The sequence below is a fragment of the Paramisgurnus dabryanus genome, chromosome 23, assembly GCF_030506205.2.
Source record: "Paramisgurnus dabryanus chromosome 23, PD_genome_1.1, whole genome shotgun sequence".
Taxonomy (NCBI): domain Eukaryota; kingdom Metazoa; phylum Chordata; class Actinopteri; order Cypriniformes; family Cobitidae; genus Paramisgurnus; species Paramisgurnus dabryanus.
The window spans coordinates 11365574-11386209 of NC_133359.1; the positions used below are offsets into that span (position 1 = coordinate 11365574).

Consider the following 20636-nt stretch of genomic DNA (forward strand, 5'->3'; position numbering starts at 1 on the left):
AGTGTTTGGTGGCTTCAAAATTCATCCCTGTTTGGATCCTACGGAATGAATGGGGCTAGGCTAAATGCTAATACATTCATGACTTGCTGTACAAAAATTAAGTGCACACATTAAAAAAAGAGAGGTATGTATTAATTCATCTAAGTTGAGATAAGAACATAGTAAAATATTGAAAAACTGTGATGTTTTCCTTTAAAGGTGCAGTGTGTAGATTTCAGCACCATCTAGCAGTGAGATTGTGAATTGCATCCAATGGCTCAGTCCACCGTTCACCGAAACGCATAGAGAAGCTACGCTAGCCGCCACAGGACAAACATGTTGTTGTCTAAGACAAAATACAGTAGTGACAAAACGCGCTCTGTAGAGCAGTTTGTCAATTTAGAGCTACAGTACAAACATGGCGGCACAAAATGGCGACTTCCATGTAAGTGAACCCACAGTGTATGTAGATAAAAACGGCTAATTTTAAAGCAACACCAAAGAGTTTTTTTTTACCTTAAAATCAAGTTTCCAAAAAAGTTTCAGTCGAAACAGGGTGCACGGCACTTTCACATTCGCTTTGAAGCCCTCTATCGGACAAAACCGCACAAAAGAAGTTTCCAACCGTCAGGTCGCGGTCCGGTACTTCTAGTGAAACTGCAAAAACTTGCTTTACGGCAGACCTACAATCCAATCAGAGCCAGCTTTGCTGCAGTAGGCTAAATAATTTACGACAGTGTTAATGAACAATTCCCCTTACAACCTGTAGGGGGAGCAAAGAGCAAAAACCCTTTAGTGTTGCTTTAAGGTAATAAACACATAACAGTTCATTAAGGGTCTTTATACACAACTGATAATATAGTTATGTATATAATAGTGCATTTCTGTCATTAGATCAGTCTAAAAGTTACACACTGCACCTTTAAAAAGTTATATCAATTGGGAAGACGTAAAAAACCTAAAGTTAAAGGAACAGTATGTAGGATTGTGGCTTAAACTGGTATTGCAATCACAAAACGTGTGGCTAAAACTGGTACTGCAATCACACAGCTGATGGCCAATATACCAAACGACAACATAAACATCAGTTGAGGGCTGCAAATCCACTTTTTAAATGACAATATCCTGGCCGGACCGCTGTTGTGAGTGATATAAGTATTTGAAATGAAAATGATTTCTTAATGTCTAGTGACTTTTCAGGGCCATTTAATGATTAATTGATATAAATTTCTTACATACTGTTCCTTTAAATTTTAAGTTGAATAAACATATTTTTTTAGGTGTTACCAATTAAAGTAACTTTTAAAGTTGAACCAACTTTTCACTTCTTACAGTGTACATGATCCCATAAAAGAAACATTTTTGGATGTATGGTTCCATAAAAAGTAAAAAATGCCATGTCAATGGGGTGTAAAGAGATGGTAAACCATGTTTCATGTTCACAGAATGCCAGCACGGTCCTAAAAGTCAACTTTTAATATCATTTATAATGTGCACAAGGACATACAGTATAGTATAGCCTAATGCATCTATATCTATGCAAAAGGTATAAACTTTTAAAATGACAATAAGTTGAAATCCATAAGTGTGACTCACTCAATGACATTTTGACAGTAATGCTTTTACGAGATTGCAGAGAAAAGACATTTCTAATAAACTGTGACCTTTTCTTGGTATGGAGATACACCATGTACCGCCGGTGTACATTGCGATCATTAAGTGCCTAATTTGAAGCACAGTTAAAATGAGAGATGGGTTTTGTAATGGTGCTTCAAATCCTCTGCTGACTGCTGCATGAAGTAGTTATCAATGTCTACAGACCTTATGATCAAAGCCATCATTTAGTTTCATTGAGATCTGGTCAGGGTATTACTGAGGATATTTGACCACCGCTCTTCTATGTCCACTACCTGTGTTGTTTTTAAAACACATTTAGGATTTCTGGTTATTTCTCAGTTCTCTATAAAAAGTAATTTTAAGCCATGATTGCTTTTCTAAGAAATTGTTATACTGTATAATCAATAATACATTTAGATAATAATAAACAGATAATAGTAGGTACACTGGCAAGGCCCTCTAGTGGTCATGCATGGGTAGTGGCCAAATATCATGACATAAAAAAATTTAAATCAAGATTAGACAAAATAAGATATTTTTAGCTTTTGTCAAATTAAATTCGCATTTTCACTAATACATTTTTATAAATATTTCATACACTCGGTTTCACAGACAAGGCTTAGTCCTGGTTTAGGCACATGTTTAAGCTTTCTCAACCTACAATAACTTGCACTGTCAAATCTTAAAATATGCCAGTGCCATTGATTCGTCTCAAGATACACAACAGTAACGTCTTTCTCTAAGTCATGTTTATAAAGGATGCTTAAAAATCTTAATTAAACTAAGGCCTAGTCCTGGCTTTAGCTAAGCCTTGCCATAGTCTCTCAACAAATAAGGTCATAAGGACTTTATAATACGCAAATTCCAGATATAGATTCAGTAAATAAGATAAAAATGTCTTCTCAGTTTGCATGCGCAGTCAGTGTTTGTAACCCCACCTCCTTCCTCCCCTTATCTGATCTTACTGTTTCCTCTAACTACAGAATATGAATACCTGACGGAAAGCGATCGATGATATTTCACCTACAGTTTGGTTCGTTTCTGTTTCAGAACAAAATACATGATGTTTGTGAATGCTCTTTTCTTGATGTGTTTATCTTTCCCAATGAAAACATCACCTCTACATCTTATAGATCATCCTCCAATGAATTGTTCCCAAGAGGTAAAGAGTTCATTTTCTTTCATATAACTTAATTTTCTCAACATACATACTGTAAATTGTTGTTTTTGTTTGACAGGGGCTAGCATGCAGGGTTCAAATCGGTAAGTACAAGTTTGATGCTTTAATTGACAATGTGATGTTTATGTTTTTCATATTGATAAAACTATACAAAAATTTTATGATGATCACAGGTAACTGCTCGCATGAGGGCTGGATCATGCCAAGAGTTAAAACCCCAGTCTCTCCTCAAGATTTAAACTATAATGTAAAGGCTAAGAAAGATAAAAGTGGACAGTACGCACCAGTTTTACACCTTACATGGAGTCAATCACCTGATAGTAAGTTATATACAATGAGCTATGTGACCTCACGTATTACCCTTCAGAAAATATTGTCATTTAAAACAAATTACAATCAAATCAAGCTATACAATCTCATTTATTACTTATTTCGACTGTGATCTGTTTTGAAATATTACTTAATATTAAATCGATCTGTTTTCTATTATCACAATATTTACCTCAGGTAGCATATACTTCCTTAAAGGAACTGATGTTTGTGTAGTTGAAATGGCGACAAATAACAGTGAATGCATTCGTTACATATTTCTCAATAAACTGCAATGGGCAAAAAACCCAAAGAACAACGTGGTAAGTGGATATAATAAAGAAGGTTATTATTTAAGCCATGTTATAATGTAAAACATATTTACTTAAAGGTGCAGTGTGTAATTTTTAGTAGAATCTCTTGACAGAAATACAAAATAATATACAAAACTATATTATCAGGGGTGTATAAAGACCTTTCATAATGAACCGATATGTGTTTATTACCTTAGAACGAGACCTTTTTATCTACGTACAAAGAGGGTCCCCTTACATGGAAGTCGCCATTTTGTGGCGGCATTTTCTACAGAAGCCCTTAACGGACAATTTTTTTTACTAAGTTGACACGTTTTGACATGTTTGTCCGGTGGCAGCTTCTATATGTGTTTCAAAAGCAAGGGGTGAGCAGTGGACTAAGCCGTTGGTTGCAATTCGCAACCTCACAACTAGATGCCGCTAAATTTTACACACTGCACCTTTAACACAATTTTAGATTTGTTTTTATATTCTTCTTTATTTATTTCCTTTTAGTGGACTTTTTCTTTAGACAGAGTTGTGGTTAACCCAGGCTCTAAATACCAGGTTTTTATAACCAATTTACCAAAGCCAAACATAGGCAGCTATACCAGAGGAATCCAAGTTAATGTTCCAGGTACAGTACTGATAAATGATGTAATCATGTGATCATTGGGAGCATTCAAGTTATTGCAATCCATAAACAACCAAACATGAACAATTTTAGTATATTATCTGTTTGTTTCCGAACAGGCATAATTATTTATTTATTTGATTTTAGAGAAAATCTGGAATCCTAATCTTATTTGGACAGCGGATAATGAAAATGAAAACAAGTTGGTGATAACCATAAACTTCAAACCTGAAAAGATCTCTGAACAATACAGAGTCTCTATTCACAGTCCTGACCTTCATCCAGAACAATCTCTCATAGTTCTGAAGGTACCTTTAATTTATGCATATGAAGACTTTCAGCTGTATTCATTATAATTTTCTTTAATATAGCTGATTATTATAATTATATTAAAACTTTGTTTTAAAGGCCAACCAGACATCACTAAAAGTTAACTTCACAATCGAAGTACAGCGGCTAACTGACTGCAGTTTGTACGTTTTGGTGAGTTACTTGAGTAACTTATAGATATAAGTTTGTTAGTATTAAGGTGAGTGTGACTTAATGTTGGCTATTAATAATATTATAAAGTAATGTCTTTTTCTATAGATTCAGCCACTCTCCATTCAATGTTTGAATAACTGTTTGGATTACAGAGAGAAAGTTAATATCTGTCCATGTAAGTATTGTACCGTAACTCAAAATTAATTTACTGCACTCTTAAAATGGCTGGGTATTTTTTAAAGGAAGAGTGCATGATCTCTGAATGCCAATGATGACATTTAAAACACCTAGACAAGCACGCCCCTACCCCAATAGAATCTGGACCTTCTGTTGATAGAACCGCCACACACATACGCAACCCAGGTAAGATGTCGGTAAGTAGACACACCCCCTACTGCAAGTGTGTTTTGGTTGTCAGCCTGACACTTTCCAAAGTGTTTTTCAAAAATCACGCACCCCGCCTTTAAGCCATGTTGGGTAAATATTGGACACAACATTGACCCATATTGGGTAAAATTGACCCACATGCTGGGTTGTTTTAACCCAACTGCTGGGTTATTATAACCTATGGTTGTATAAGAACAACACCGATCATTTTTAACCCAGCACGTGTTCTGTCCAATATTTACCCAGCATGGGTTAAAAATAACCCAGCCATTTTTAGAATGTGTGTAGGCTACTTTTGCTCATAGGGCAACATTCAGAGAAACATACACTGTATAATTCACAGCAATGGAATTGTTTTTTTCAATTTATGGCTATAGTGTCTGTGTTTTTGTTAAATGAATATAGTTACTGTGCTCTTAAAATTCTTTTTTTTAAACACATAGTTAGGTCAAAAGGGACCAACCCAACCATTGGGTTATAAAGTAAACAGGTTTACTAAGCCCATGGGTCAAATATGCATATTTTCTTGGTAACTTTAACTCGATGGTTGGGTTTGTCCTTATTTTACTAAACCACGGGTTAAAAATAACCCTGCATTATATAAAAATAAAATGCTGCATTATTTTAAACCCACCTTTCCTGTAAGGAAAAATATTTTAAAATATACAATAAATAGCCAAAAAATATATTTGCTGAAATAAATTTTGGAATATGTTTACAAAAATATAGTTTTCACTGATATATTTTTTTGACAATTTTTGTATATTTTGAAATCTTTTTAAAGCTTTAAAAAATATATCTAACCCTCCATATATTTCAATCCAAGGAAATATATTCACGTCGCATTGGAAGAAAAACTTTGTTTATGTTACGAATCTGTACACATTACAGTTTTTAAAAGATTAAAATTCAATTATTTTCGACTTCAAAAATATACTTTATAAAATTAAAGGCGGGGTGCATGATTTTTGAAAAACACTTTGGAAAAGGGAGTTGGGCTGACTACCAAAGCACACTTATAGCCAATCAGCAGTAAAGGGCGTGTCTACTAACCAACATCCTTGCCTGGGTTGCATATGTGTGGGGCGGGTCTATTAAAAGAGGGTCCAGATTCTAATGGGGTAGGGGCGTGCTTGTTTAGGTGATTTAAATGTCAACACTGGCTTTCAGAAATCATGCATCCTGCCTTTAACTTGTATTTAGCATATATTTAAAATTTATTTAGGCAAAAAATGATTGCCATATGGGATGTAAAATTAGAAATGTATTTGAAATATATGTTGAAATATCAACTTTAAAACTAAGTATATTTCTAAATTCAAAAATATATTCAACTAAGTATAACATTCTACAAAATGTATTTAGCTTACATTTAAAATATATTTTTGGCCAGAGAAATGTATTTTTTGCTAAATGTGTTGGTTCCAAAAAGAACAAACCCAGCCGTTGGGTTAAATTAATCAAATTTTTTTATATTTGACCCAACAATGAGCTAAAACAACCCAACATAAGTTAAATTACCAACCAACAGGTTGGGTTTGTCCCTTTTTGTATTTATTTTATACAGTGCGGTCATGACCTCTTTTTATATGTTAATGGCAGATCTTCTGAAAGCTCCATCTGATTTTATTGTTTTGGTGATACTGGTATCATTGCTGGTTATATTGGCTGTGGTTGGTTGCTTCATTGCGTTTTTGCTGCACAAATATTTTCATAAAGGTAAGTAGTAACAAAAAGCCCAATGCAATATCTCTGTATAGTATAACTTCATGCAAGCATCTGATCCTGACATTCCACATTTTCATGCATTTCATTATTTAACTTTTATTCAAGCTCCTTATCATGTTTCTGACAGACACCCCATACTTAGTCAACTCGACCAGTGCGAAAAGTAAATGGGAATGCAAACCTGTTCAAGAGCATAGAAGGGTGCTGATAATCTACTCATTGGACCACCCCCTATACAAAGACATCATCCTAAAATTATGTGCCTTCCTACGGGCTAAGTGTGGTACAGATGTTACCCTTGATCTCCTCGATTCTTACTGGCTCAGCACCATTGGTAGAATTCAGTGGCTGGACATGCAAAGGGAGCAAATCTCCAAATCTTCAGATAAAGTCCTGATCTTGTGCTCTCCAGGCGTGCATGCAAAATGGAGGGCCATGTGCGGTGAAAACAGGGTCAGATTAAAGGAGGATGCTCATTCACCAATAGGAGACATGCTTACGCCAGCCCTGAGCCTCATCATACCGGATTTTGTTCATGCTTCGTCTTTCCACAAATACATAGTTGCTTATTTTGATGACGTGTGCAGCGAGAATGACGTACCAGCACCGTTTAACACGGTGGTGAAGTACAAGCTGATGAATCACTTTGAAGAACTTTACTTCAGGATCTTGGATGTGGAAAAACAGGAGCCTGGCAGAATGAAATGCATCGAGGGCGTTGGAGAGACTGATTATTTCACATGTCCATCAGGAAGAGCCCTTCGAGATGCTATTGACACTTTTCACTGTTACCAGCTGAAAAATCCAAACTGGTTTGAAATGGAGCTTTTGGATACAGATGATGAAGTCGAGGAAAACGACTTCAATCCGATCTATTCTACAGACATTACCTACAATGCTGTCACAGAATGCTATCATCTCATTGAAGGACATGAAGCTCAAACGGGTGTCAATATGATTATGTGTCACAGTGAGGATGATCACATTTTAATGACTTCCATTGAAGAGACAGGTTTATTACTAAATAAGCAATCTTCAGTTGTTACCATGGACGTCCAGTATAGTAGTCCAGCACTGAACAGTTTTACAGCCATTGATGTGAAAGGAATACCAGCAACACAAACTTTGGTACAGCATGCTTTATGCTTACCACATCTGTAAGTCTAGTTATATGTTAATACCTAAGTTTACATAATCAGACTACTGTGATTATAATGTAAGTCTGATGCTTAACTAAGCATGACATGAGGTTACATACTCTAAGAAAGGATGTGTTTATTTTTTACACATTATTTTGTGTAATGCTTTTTACATATTATGTGTTATTTTATGTTGGTTTTGTGTTCAAATAAATTAAAGGGACAACAAATAAGCTGATCTGCACTAAATGACAGTGCTGTGGTTGGATAGTGCAGATTAAGGGGTGGTATTATCCCCTTCTGACATCACAAGGGGGGAGGGGGCAATTTTAATGACCTATTTTTTCACATGCTTGCAGAGAATTGTTTATCAAGGTTAATGGGTTGATCTTTTTCAAGGTTGATAGAAGCACTGGGGACCCAATTATTATAACACTTAAACATGGAAAAGGTCAGATTTTTATGATATGTCCCCTTTAAAACAACACAAAATTATTTTTATTGTTCCAATAATAACACATTTTGTTGTCCTTAACTAGACATAAAATGTGTTGTTTTAACACAAGAGTGCAGTTATGCTAATATGTGGCCATTAGGACAGTTCAATGTAATGCAGTATAATATAGGATTGTGCAATACTGAAGAATTTTTTTTATATTGCAATAGCATGCTAAATAATAAAGGAACATGCTTATAATATGTTATATGTGATATGATATTTATTTTTCTAAAATCGATTTAAATTATATTCAAATATATGTAAATTTATGTAACCTACATTTTTCATATTGCAGGGAAAAGAAAGTATTTCTACAACTCCTGAAAGTAAACCACCATGTTGTACTGTTTCATAAAACATATCAGACATTTTAACAATGTAAACAAACAAAAATTAATAATATAAATAGCACTTGCACATGCACTACAACTATATTATCTGAAGCAACCTAAAACATCGACCATACGTTACTTCTTGAAGTATTAAAGTTAAGTCCAGAAACACTTTTTACAGTGTATTTATTGAAAACAAAACTATATATATATATATATATATATATATATATATATATATATATATATATATATATATATATATATATATATCATTAGTTTTTACATTTAAAAGAATCATCAGAATTATATAAATGATATCAATAATGCAGACATGATATTACAAAGGGTATTCAATAAAAAAGATTAATACAGACCAGTTTTTATTATTTATTTAAAAAGCTAGTTTTCTTTTAAATAGTCCCTTAACAATTTTACATTAAAAAAACAAATTTGTTTATTATCTTAGATTTTGGACCTTACTGCATCTAAAATCTATAGCAGGATTTTTTGCATTAATAATTTTGTTTGCAGAAATCAAACTAAAGCTATATATATATATATATATTTGTAGTTGGTGTAAAGCCTGACCCCCAAGACCATCAAAAAGGTGTTCAAAACCACTGTAAAACCAGCCTGCTAAACCAGCCAGTCTGAGAGACTAGAAAAAAACAGCAAACCAGCTTAGGCTTTACTTCAAATTTTTACCTCAATAGTTTTAAATCTCAATCAAGTTAATTTTAACCATTGTGAGATGTCACATTATCCTAGTAAAAATTTGTATTTTTTTACATGAATATAAAAAGATTAACAAGAAAATTGCATTGAAAATAAATTAAAATATTGAAAATTAAAATTATTTAAATAAAATTGTAATCAAGCAAATAACCACTAAAATAAATTTTTACGTAATATGATTACTACAAATTACACTATCAAATTTGAAACTAAAATTCATTCCCTATTTTTTGTAAACATTATATTAACTTACATGTAAGCTACATACATTCAGGCATATAGCGCTTTTATCCAAATAAGCTTACGAAAGTGAGGAGAAACAAGAGCAATCATCTTAGAAAACTTTAAAATATTATTAATAATAACTTAATTTGTGTATTTGGTGTTATAACGTTTCAACAAAATAACAAAAAAAGTCATTTGCATCATCATGAGTAAAGGCGGTTTGATGTGATTCTCGTCTATCGTACAAACAGACCCAACCAGATCAAAGTTCAACCCCAGTGTGGTCGAGAGAAGAGCTGCAAATGGTTTGAATCATATTAGTTTAGTTGTTGTTAAACGACAGTCTTACACATTGTTGTAATACAGGGCGATAAACAGCGCTAAAATTGTGATTGAAGTAAGTATTTGCGCGAGCTGAGTGTAAGTAGCACGTGATACTATAAGTGTTTGATCTGTCGGTCTTTATTAAACTGCCGCGGTGCTTTTGTAGTGTTTACATAAAGAACCCGTATATTGTGTTAATAATTGAATGATTTCTGTCTACGATGTTTAACAAGAAATCATTACTTAAACACCTTGTTACTGTTAAATCGTCTGCCTCGTCCAAATAGATCATAATATTTGATTTACCTGAATGTCTTGTAAACATGCCTGGACAGTTTGTTTGATGATGTTTATAAATCACTGAGTTTTGCTTACCTGAAGAGTCTGCTTTGAAAATGTTGTGGAGATCATCTGCATTCTTTAGACGCAGCATTACAACTTCATTCACCCGACTTGGCAAAAATGGTAAAGCAACACAATCAATGATTTAGTCCTAGTACACCTACTTCAAATTTAAATAGATTTTCAATAGAGTTACAATGAATAGGCACTAGGTCTGTGGTGTTGGTTTATATACAGTATGACTACATGATGATCAATCACATACAAGAACTGATTCAATCATAGTACAGTGTGTTTTGATATGCCAAGTTTAAATACTTCATTTTTCCTACAGAAAGCCTATTTACAACCCATCCTGCTGTGCAAGAGGCCCTAGCTGATCACAGGCCAGTTGTGGCACTTGAAAGCACTATTATTACACATGGAATGCCTTACCCTCACAATCTCAGGTTGTGACAAACCCTCACACTGTGTCGTCCTACATGCTTATCGTTTTAACCTTTACTACATATTTTGTCAGCAAGAATGGCCATATCAATGCATACATTGATTGTGCATTGATCTCTCTTTCAGCACAGCTAGAGAAGTGGAGGCTATCGTAAGGGCTGAGGGTGCCATCCCAGCTACCATTGGAATTCTGGAGGGAAGGATTCATGTGGGCCTTTCCTCGGATGAGCTGGACTTTCTGGCACAGAGTAAAACGGCACTCAAAGTGTCCAGAAGGGACCTGCCTTACGTCATCAGCAAGGTCTGGTATTCATCTTGGTGTGTATCTCATTAGATGTATAGATTGATGTGAACCAGATTTATTTTGATACTGCAGGGTCTGTCCGGTGGTACCACTGTATCCGGAACGATGATTGCGGCTCACATGGCCGGGATTCGTGTTTTTGTAACAGGAGGCGTTGGTGGAGTTCATAGAGATGGAGAGAACTGCAAGTTTATTATTTTTTTAATTACCTTTTTTGTGATAAATATGCACATTATGTAAAACATATTAAAGGGGGCATATCATGAAAATCTGAATTGTTTCATGTTTAAGTGCTATAATTGGGTCCCCAGTGCTTCTATCAACCTAGAAAATGTTAAAGGGACACTCCACTTATTTGGAATCCATTCAGCTGATCCCCGGGTCTGCCGGTGCCATTTTTAGCATAGCTTAGCATAATTAATTGAATCTTATTAGACCATTAGCATTGCGCAAAAAAAATAATCAAAGAGTTTCAATATTTTTCTTAGTTTAAACTTCACTCTTCTGTAGTTACATTGTGTACTAAGACCGACGGAAAATTAAAAGTTGCGATTTTCCAGGCAGATATGGCTAGGAACTATACTCTCATTCTGGCGTAATAATCAAGGACTTTGCTGTTGTAACATTGCTGCAGCAGGCACAATGATATTACGCAGCATCTGAAAATAGTCCCCTTCTATTGAAAGTAACCAAGGGGACTATTTTCGGGCAGTGCATAATATCACTACGCCTGCTGCAGCCATCTTACAGCAGCAAAGTCCTTGATTATTACACCAGAATGAGAGTATAGTTCCTAGACATATCTGCTTAGAAAATCGTAGCTTTAAATTTTCCATCGGTCTTAGTGCACAATGTAACTACAGAAGAGTCAAGTTTAAAATAGGAAAAATATCAAAACTCTTTGGTTATTTTTTTAGCGTGATGCTAATGGTCTAATCAGATTCAATGAATTATGCTAAGCTATGCTAAAAGTGGTACCGCCAGACCCGGAGATCACCTAAATGGATTCTAATTGAACTCTAGGGGAGCTGGAAAATTAGCATATTTTCAAAAAAAAGTGGAGTGTCCCTTTAAAAAGAACAAAGCAGTAACTTAGTTTTGGTAAACCATTCTCTGCAAGCATGCAAAATTGGGCTCTCCTTGTGATGTCAAAGGGGATCTTATTATAAATACAACCCCAAATCAGAAAAAGTTGGGACACTGTAGAAATTGTAAGTAAAAAAGTAATGGAATAATTTACAAATCTCATAAACTTCCAAAAAATCCAAAATGAGCCAATATTTGGCATGCCATTTCAAAATGTCTCACTTTCTACATTTGATATGTTATATGTTATCAAAACTATTGTGAATAAAATATAAGTTTATGAGATTTGTAAAATATTCCATTCCTTTTTTACCTACAATTTCTACAATGTCCCAACTTTTTCTGATTTGGGGTTGTAATACTGTCTCTTAATCTGCACTATCCAACCATGGCACTGCCATTTAGTGCAAAGAGAAAGAGAGAAAATAATTGAAAGCACAATTGAGTTTTAATTTCAACAAACCACCATTATGGCGATCAGTGCTTTCATCAGCTCATTTGCATTTAAAAGGACACACCCAAAAATGGCACGTTTTTGCCCACACCTACAAAGTGGCAATTTTAACATGCTATAACAAATTATCTATATGGTATTTTTAGCTAAAACTTTACATATGTACTCTGGGGACACCAAAGATTTATTTTACATCTTAAACAAGTCTTGTGAAATGTCTCCTTTAATGCAATATCGCATAATTTGTGTGCTGATATATGTAACAGTTTAATGTAATGTAATATAATTTAATATAATATATTGATTGAGCATATTATTTCCTGTAGCACTGGATGTGAGTGCCGACCTCACCGAACTGGGTCGAACTCCAATTGCTGTCGTATCCGCCGGAGTGAAATCCATCCTAGATATTGGCCGCACTCTTGAGTTCTTGGTAAGATCTCAAACCAAGTGACTTGTTGTGAATTTTACACAGAAAACACTTGCTTTCCTATTCCTGTACAAAAAGTCCATAAATTAAATGCGGTCTATTTTTATTTCATGTTGAATTTAGAAGTTCTTATTCAGAAATCAATGCCATTGTTTACAGGAAACTCAAGGTGTGTGCGTGGCCACGTACGGAGATTCAAAAAGCTTCCCGGCGTTCTTCTCCCAGCAAAGTGGATTTAGTTCTCCTTACTGTGTCTCTAGTGCTGAAGAGGCAGCGGAGCTTATTGGCAAGTTCAGGCGTTTAAGCTTTTACCCAACCTGTAGTGAGAGAAATGTCAATATTACACATTTACCGAATGCTTTAGTGACTCTTAATTGAACAGACCGTAGATAATGTTTCTTTAATTGAGAACCCTGTGACCTGTCTTTTCCATACCATAGCAAGCACAATGTCGTTGGGCTTACACAGTGGCATTTTGTTGGCTGTTCCCATCCCTGAAGAACATGCAGCAACAGGACAGCAGATCGAAGATGCCATACAAACAGCTGTGTCTGAGGCCAGGTAGAGTAAAACAGCTAGTTCATGCAAGCTTGATTGGTAAAGCAAATTCTGATCTGATAAAGCTAAGATCTTAGATCTGTTTTGCCTTACGTGTACTCATTTAAAAGTTGATGTTGATTTTAGATCAGTTCTCTTATCATGCCTTTTCATGTGAGCTTTTGATGCATATGCAGTAATGCAATGAATCTCTGTCCACAATCTTTGATAAGCACTGTTTTTCTCTGTATGCCCACAGTTCAAAGGGGGTCACAGGAAGAGATGTCACACCTTATGTTCTTCAGCGTGTCAATGTACTGACAAAGGGAAAGTCTTTGCAAGCTAGTATCCACCAACAGTAAGATTCAAAACATAGTGTGTCACAATAAAACACTGTATATGCATATTCTTGGATCAGTTTTGTGTTCATTCAAAAAAGAATAGTGTGTTGTGTGATTGAGAAGATCTGCATCATATTGGTGTATTTTCCTGAAGTTCATTTACCTTTAGATATAGCACTCATCCATAACAATGCCAAAGTTGGCAGTAAAATTGCATGTGCCCTCTCTAAACACAAAGTCAAAGCCAGCTTCAAAGAAGACTTTAAGACACAGTCGACAAAGGGCCAGAAAACCGTAAGTAGTGCTCTACATAAAATATACAGTATTATATACAGTAAACAGGGCCGTGCACGGACATTTTGAGGGGCAGTGGCCCAAACCAAAAAGGGGGCACTGGGGGAGGGCACAATTTATATGGTTTTAACAATATGATGTGTTATAGATTAGTATCAGAAAAAGAGAAGTGATTATAATGGAAAATATACTTAATAACAAGAATTAAAGTGTGACAAAACTGCTTAATATTCCATATTATTTACGTGCTGAAGCTTTGAATCCATGTTTACAATTTTGAAGAGCTTTTGCAGCCTTCCTTTGCAGTCTTCTTTTTTTTGTGAAAACATTGTTTTTTATTTTTTTGTCTACAAAGTGTGCCAACAACAGCAAATTTGGTGTTATTTATATTAGACAATCACTGTAATTCTAAGAATGTTTACTTGCTAAGTTGTTAGCACTTTTAGAAGACCGAGAGCAAATCATTACCCACAGAAAAAACATACGAAAGACGAGAGAGGTCATTCATATTTTAATTTTTGCTGCTTGTTTTCTCATGATCTCGAGATAACAAAAGTTTTTTTCATGTTATCCTGAATCCAAATGCCATAATGTAATTTCCTGTCCATAATATTCATTTATTTTGAAGTGGACTGCTGATGCACATATGAGTTGGGTTACCACGCGTAGCTCATTGTCGATAGACTTAATAAATAAATAAAGTTTGATGTTCGTGAATTTAGGGACCATCTCTAAAGTAACAATGTACACGTTTCTATCTTCAATAGTATTTAACAGTTTATTTGAATAAAAATAAAAAATCTAAAAAAGTGTGCATAGTTGACAACCACATAAACACTTTACAGTTGGTTTTGTGACTGTTTGTTGACTTTAAGTAACTCCATTTTAATGCTGTTTAAGTAGAAACGTATATGGAGATACTTTATAGACGGTCCCTAAATTCACCGCGCTATCAAATTGGCAAATCTGTTTAATCTTGAGCGAATCCCCGATCCAAGTAAAATCTAATTTGTTCATTCATGCTAATTTAGCTAAATATGCTTTTGCTGTCTAAAAATTATGTTCTTTTGTAAACTTTAATGACATCACAAGAACCCAGGTGAAAAAGTAGTACACTTCCATAGTGTACTTAAAGTGCTTTATTTTCGCACACAAATTTTGTACTTAATATACTAAAAAGTAATCTTTAGTACTTCTTAAGATGTTCTTAAAATCATCTAAGTGTACTTCACTGTGCTATTTTGAGACACCATGAATATTAACTAAAATGCATTTTTAACATACTATCTCTGTATTAAAAAATGTATTTACTTAACACTTGAATTAAACTTGAACTCAACTTTCACACAAAGATGGGTTCAAGTTTACTAAAAGTGGTATCTAAATACATTTTTTAAATACATTTTAACATATTTATGGTGTCTCAAAATAGCACAGTGAAGTACACTTAGATGATTTTAAGAACATCTTAAGTAGTACTAAAGATGAATTTTTAGTATATTAAGTACAAAATTAGTGTGCGAAAATAAAGCACTTTAAGTACACTATGGAAGTGTACTACTTTTTCACCTGGGAATACAACTGTTATCTCGAGATAAGGAGAAAATTAAGTCGTGATCACGAGAAAACAACCAAGCAAAAATAAATATAGTACACGACCTCTCTCGGCTTCAAACTACCAAATTTCTAATTGAGCAGCTTAACAACTGAGGTAATGTAATGAATCTACCTGTTAATACAACAAACTGTCGTCTCCGCCCTTCAAAGAGTGGACACAGATTGTGAGAGATGCTGCGTAGCGGGCGGGAAATCACGAAGTGGATTACCAGAAAAGGTGGATCTTTAGACGAGCGGTAACAGAACACTTTGACCCGGGTTGGCGGTTGGTGAGAGTGGCACCTCAGCTGATTAGGGCAGAGGGGCAGTTGCTCTAGCCACCAGGCCACCCCCCTGTGCACGGCCCTGACAGTAAATATACATTAAGCTATAAGATAAGTATGGTAAATTTGTACCCATGCGCTTGTGTCCAAGTACAGTTTGCGTGACGCAATTTTCGTCATCAGAAGAGTTCGCGAACACTGTATGCGCACCACTGGATAAAAAAAAACTTGCATTCATTTTACATGTATGTCACGCTTGCACGTACAGGAGTATGTAGTATGTAGGCCTTAAGAGGTATTGCAATTTGATGCAATGGGCATGTGTTGAACATCTGCGCACAAGTATGATTGAAATGAATTATGCTTTGCAAGGCTGTGCATAAAAAACAGACTATACCCAGTTACGGACGTTGGCATGACACGAAGAAACAATGCTTCAGCCGTGACTTGTTCACGATACAGCCTAGCCTCGAGTACCTTGTTGCTTTTATAAAACAGGTACCACACAATACAAATATTAAAGCAAACTTCTCATAAAGTATACTCACTAAAAGCCTTCATTATGCTAAAAAAAATAGTGCCTGACCGACTGTGAACCGTAAAGGTCGAAGTCATAGACTGTAAAAAAAAAGATGGACGACGCCTGTTCGCTCTCTTCCATTGGTGAAAAGTGAAGCCGCCAGTGTCCCGATATGGCGCTGACATCTTGGGTCTTGAGTCTGCGCAATAGCGATTTCGGGACCAGTCATGCGCAGTAGTGAGCAGGAAGGGAAGCCGCGAAGTCAAAACCCCGCCCTCGCTCTCGTAGAATGCGCATATCACACGATATCACAGCTGTCAATCATGACGTGACACCACCGTTTTAATATCATTAAATAACTAACTAAACACAAACCTATTTTAAAAACAAACATTTTAATTTACATCAGTGTGATAAAAACTACAGTGAATGACAGAAACCAGCTTCGGAAAAAATATAATTAAAGTGTAATTAATTTTTTTAGTTGGTCTCATGTCCCATTGAATAACATGGGGAGGCGGGGTTTATGACCTATACTGGGACCAGTCACTGGGGGGCGATCGAGACGTTTTGGCTTCACTTTTCAGGGCTTGTGCGGCACGCTTGGTCGAAGTATGTACTTGTTAAAGTCGCACACTCTTCTGATGATGAAAATTGCGTCACGTGCACTATATGCGGACCCTCGCGTACACACAAAAAAATGTATTGTATTCATCTTTAAGGGTGGTTGCCAAGGATGCTGCGCAGTAATACACAGAAGTTTTGGGTGCAGAGGTCATAGCTCTGCTTTATCGTAAATTAAAGGGGGCATATCATGAAAATCTGACATTTTCCATGTTTAAGAGCTGTCAACCTAGAAAATGTGAAAAAGATCAACCCGGTATCTTAGTTTTGGTAAACCATTCTCTGCAAGCATGTGAAAAAATAGGTCATTGAAATTTAGCTCCCCCTGTGATGTCAGAAGGGGATTATATTGCCCCTTAATCTGCACCATCCAACCACGACACGACAGAAATCAACTCATTTGCGTTTTAAAGGACACACCCAAAACAACACATTTTTGCTCACACCTACAAAGTTTTAACATGCTATAATAAATTATCTGTGGGGTATTTTGAGCTAAAACTTCACGTATGTACTCTGGGGACACCAAAGATTTATTTGACATCTTAAAAAACAGCTATTGACCAATCAGAATCAGGTACTGGAACTAAATGTTTTATAAAGTACAACACTGCATGAAATTGGTCTGATGTTGTTCACATATATGTTTTAAGCTTGTCTATATTTCAACAAATGGAAAATAAATCATTTTTATTTCTCTCAGATTGTTATAGGTGGAATTAATGTTGATTTAATTGCTAAAGGGACAACAAAGAAACTGCTGGTAGGTCTGTTAAGTTAGTTTAGCTTAAAATTGACATTTTACAACTTTTCATTTATTTCATGAGGATAATTTTTGTATTAAATTCAGTTTGGCCAGACAAATCCAGGAAGTGTGTGCCAGTCATTTGGTGGAGTGGGCAGAAATATTGCTGGTTTGTACAGTAACATGTCATTCATATTATTCGTGTTACTGAAAAAAATTATATTTCATTCTGATGCTTCCAAATTCCTGTGTATTTAACCTTCCATGTATTCCCTGTAGACTGTTTGAGTCGTTTAGGACACAAACCTCTCTTCATCTCTGCAGTTGGGAAGGACTCTCATAGTGATGCTGTGTTAAACTATTGTAAGCACATGGTGAGTTGTGTACTGTAGTTGACTATTCATTTTATAGTCAATTTTCTTCGAACAAATTTTATTTACAGTGTTTTGCTTTATAATCATCAGGATACGAGTGCAATAGCAAAATTAGACGATCAGAAAACTGCAACCTATTGTGCCGTCATAAGTCAGTCTGGCGAGCTAAGCCTAGGATTGGGCGACATGGACATCCATCAGCGCATACAAGAGCAGTATGTATGTATAAACAAATATATTCTTAAGTAAAGGGTAATAGCTAGGTTAAAGCATCAATGAGTTTTCATTTTCAATAATGATTCTCAGGTTTCTCAGTATGAGGATCAGATTGCATCTGCATCACTTGTAGTTCTTGATGGGAACATTCCTGTTTCCACCATCGATTACGTGTGTGGTATCGCCAGGAAATTCTCCATCCCTGGTAAAGCACAGTGTGCTCATTTCATATCTTTTGATTTAGTTCATACGTAAATGTCTACTTTCTCTGCAGTGTGGTTCGAACCCACGGATGCTGATAAGGCATGCAAACCCTTCCTGTCTGAGAGCTGGAAATCGCTTTCATACACTTCACCCAACCTGGCTGAGCTCTGCACTATGAATCAGACACTAGGTTTACCCATTCCCAGAGGTACTGTACTGTAGTAAAGCATGTAAAATTAAGTGAATGTTTATGTGCCATCTTATAACCCTATATGTCCCTAAAATGTGCCAGGCTTTGGTGACTGTAAAATGATACATGAAGTATCCAAAGGCATAGCAGGGCTATTAAGAAAGATGTTGAATTTGAATGTTTAATTGTAACTAAAGTCTGATATTGTTATAGAGTTGCCCAAGTCTCTCGAGGATGTCTTGAGCTGTGTACCTGCTCTCTCTCGCCCTCTGCTGGACCATCTGCACTGTGTGGTGGTTACTCTGGGGTCGCTGGGTGTGGTGGTATGTGGAGAGCACGAGGCAGGGACCGTCAATTTGCAACCAAGAAGGCATAAGCTGGTATAAATGTTTTGTTTATGTTTATATATTTTCATTTAGAAGTAAACTGTCCAATTTAAGATGTATCATAAAGTAAGGTAGAAAGTTTTGTATAGTGTATAATGTAGTATGCTTTTTTGTAACAGAAAGGACAGTTGTGTGCTTTCTATTATCCTGCACTGGCAGTAAGTTCAGAAGAAACAGTAAATGTGTCTGGAGCGGGTGACAGGTGTGTATTTATTAATATTTTATAAGATATCAAGCTCTGTTCTTTAGTCTACTCCACAAATCCCTCTCTTTCAACTACCGTAGTTTTGCCGGAGCAATGATGGTCGGGATCCTCCAAGGAAGAAACACAGACAGCTGTGTGCGAATGGGGCTCCTTGCTGCCCGCACGTCCTTGTTGAGTCCTCACCCAATAGATCCAGCTTTAACAGTCGATGCAATCCAGCCAGAAGAGTCACCGGATCAACTGTGGCCCAAACCTACATGCATGTGGATTTAGGATTGAGTTTTATCTACTTTGCATCTAAAGTATACAGATGTAATCAAACGCGTGCATTACATTTAAGAGTATTTTTGATTGTGTATGCAGGTCTTGTATATGTTTTAATTACTTGAAGTTGTATATTGACTTCATGTTCAAGCAATCGGTCTAAACTTTACAAATTCTTAAGCAAGACTATTAAAAACTCTAAATGCTACCTCATGCATATAAGACATTTCTGTTTTAATAAATTCAGTTTTCATTTTGTAGTTTGCTTAGCATTTTTCAGATTTCCCCATAAAATATTTCCTTATTTAGTGAAAATATTTTAATAATGATTTTTTTATTATTCAAATGTTTACAGTCTATTTAAACTATATTTTGATGGTTGAAATGCTATGTCATCTTTTACAGTTAAACTATATTTTAAAGGGGACATATCATGAAAATCTGACTTTTTCATGTTTAAGTACTATAATTGAGTCCCTAGTGCTTTAATCAACCTAGAAAACGTGAAAAAGAACAACCCAGTAACTTAGTTTAGGTAAACCATTCTCTGCAAGCATGTGAAAAAATAGGTAATTGAAATATGGATCCCCCAGTGATGTCAGAAGGGGATATACCGCCCCTTAATCTGCACTATCCAACCGCGACACTGCCATTTAGTGGAGAGATCAGCTCATTTGCATTTTAAAGGACACACCCAACAAAGTGCTTACACCTACAAAGTGGCAATTTTTAAATGCTATAATAAATTATCTATATGATATTTTGAGCTAAAACTTTATTCGTACTGTGGAGACACCAAAAAAAGTCTTGTGAAATGTCCCCTTTAACCTAAAACCTTGATGTTGAGAATGTTTCTGTCTTTTACCAGCTACATTTTGGGATATTGATTTGTATTCAGTCATTTATACCCAGTTATATAGCATCAA

General features: G+C 35.5%; 2 protein-coding genes across 2 annotated transcripts; both read left to right on the forward strand.

The window, feature by feature from the left end:
- Positions 1–2611: 2611 nt before the first annotated feature.
- Positions 2612–8460, forward strand: LOC135781829 (interleukin-17 receptor A). Its single transcript, XM_065292397.2, has 10 exons — positions 2612–2758; positions 2835–2859; positions 2950–3096; positions 3284–3408; positions 3895–4015; positions 4160–4320; positions 4421–4495; positions 4601–4670; positions 6485–6601; positions 6738–8460. The coding sequence occupies exons 1-10, from the start codon at positions 2657–2659 to the stop codon at positions 7769–7771; spliced, it is 1977 nt and encodes a 658-aa protein (XP_065148469.1). The 5' UTR covers positions 2612–2656; the 3' UTR covers positions 7772–8460.
- A 1350-nt stretch (positions 8461–9810) lies between these two features.
- LOC135781422 (uncharacterized) lies at positions 9811–20037 on the forward strand. Its single transcript, XM_065291889.2, has 19 exons — positions 9811–9963; positions 10249–10332; positions 10544–10658; positions 10783–10957; positions 11033–11144; positions 12827–12933; positions 13090–13216; positions 13371–13491; positions 13727–13812; positions 13978–14102; positions 17830–17889; positions 17977–18040; positions 18151–18245; positions 18336–18464; positions 18552–18666; positions 18736–18873; positions 19069–19235; positions 19361–19443; positions 19527–20037. Exons 2-19 carry the CDS (start codon positions 10263–10265, stop codon positions 19717–19719), a joined length of 2082 nt encoding a protein of 693 aa, XP_065147961.1. The 5' UTR covers positions 9811–9963; positions 10249–10262; the 3' UTR covers positions 19720–20037.
- Positions 20038–20636: the final 599 nt, after the last annotated feature.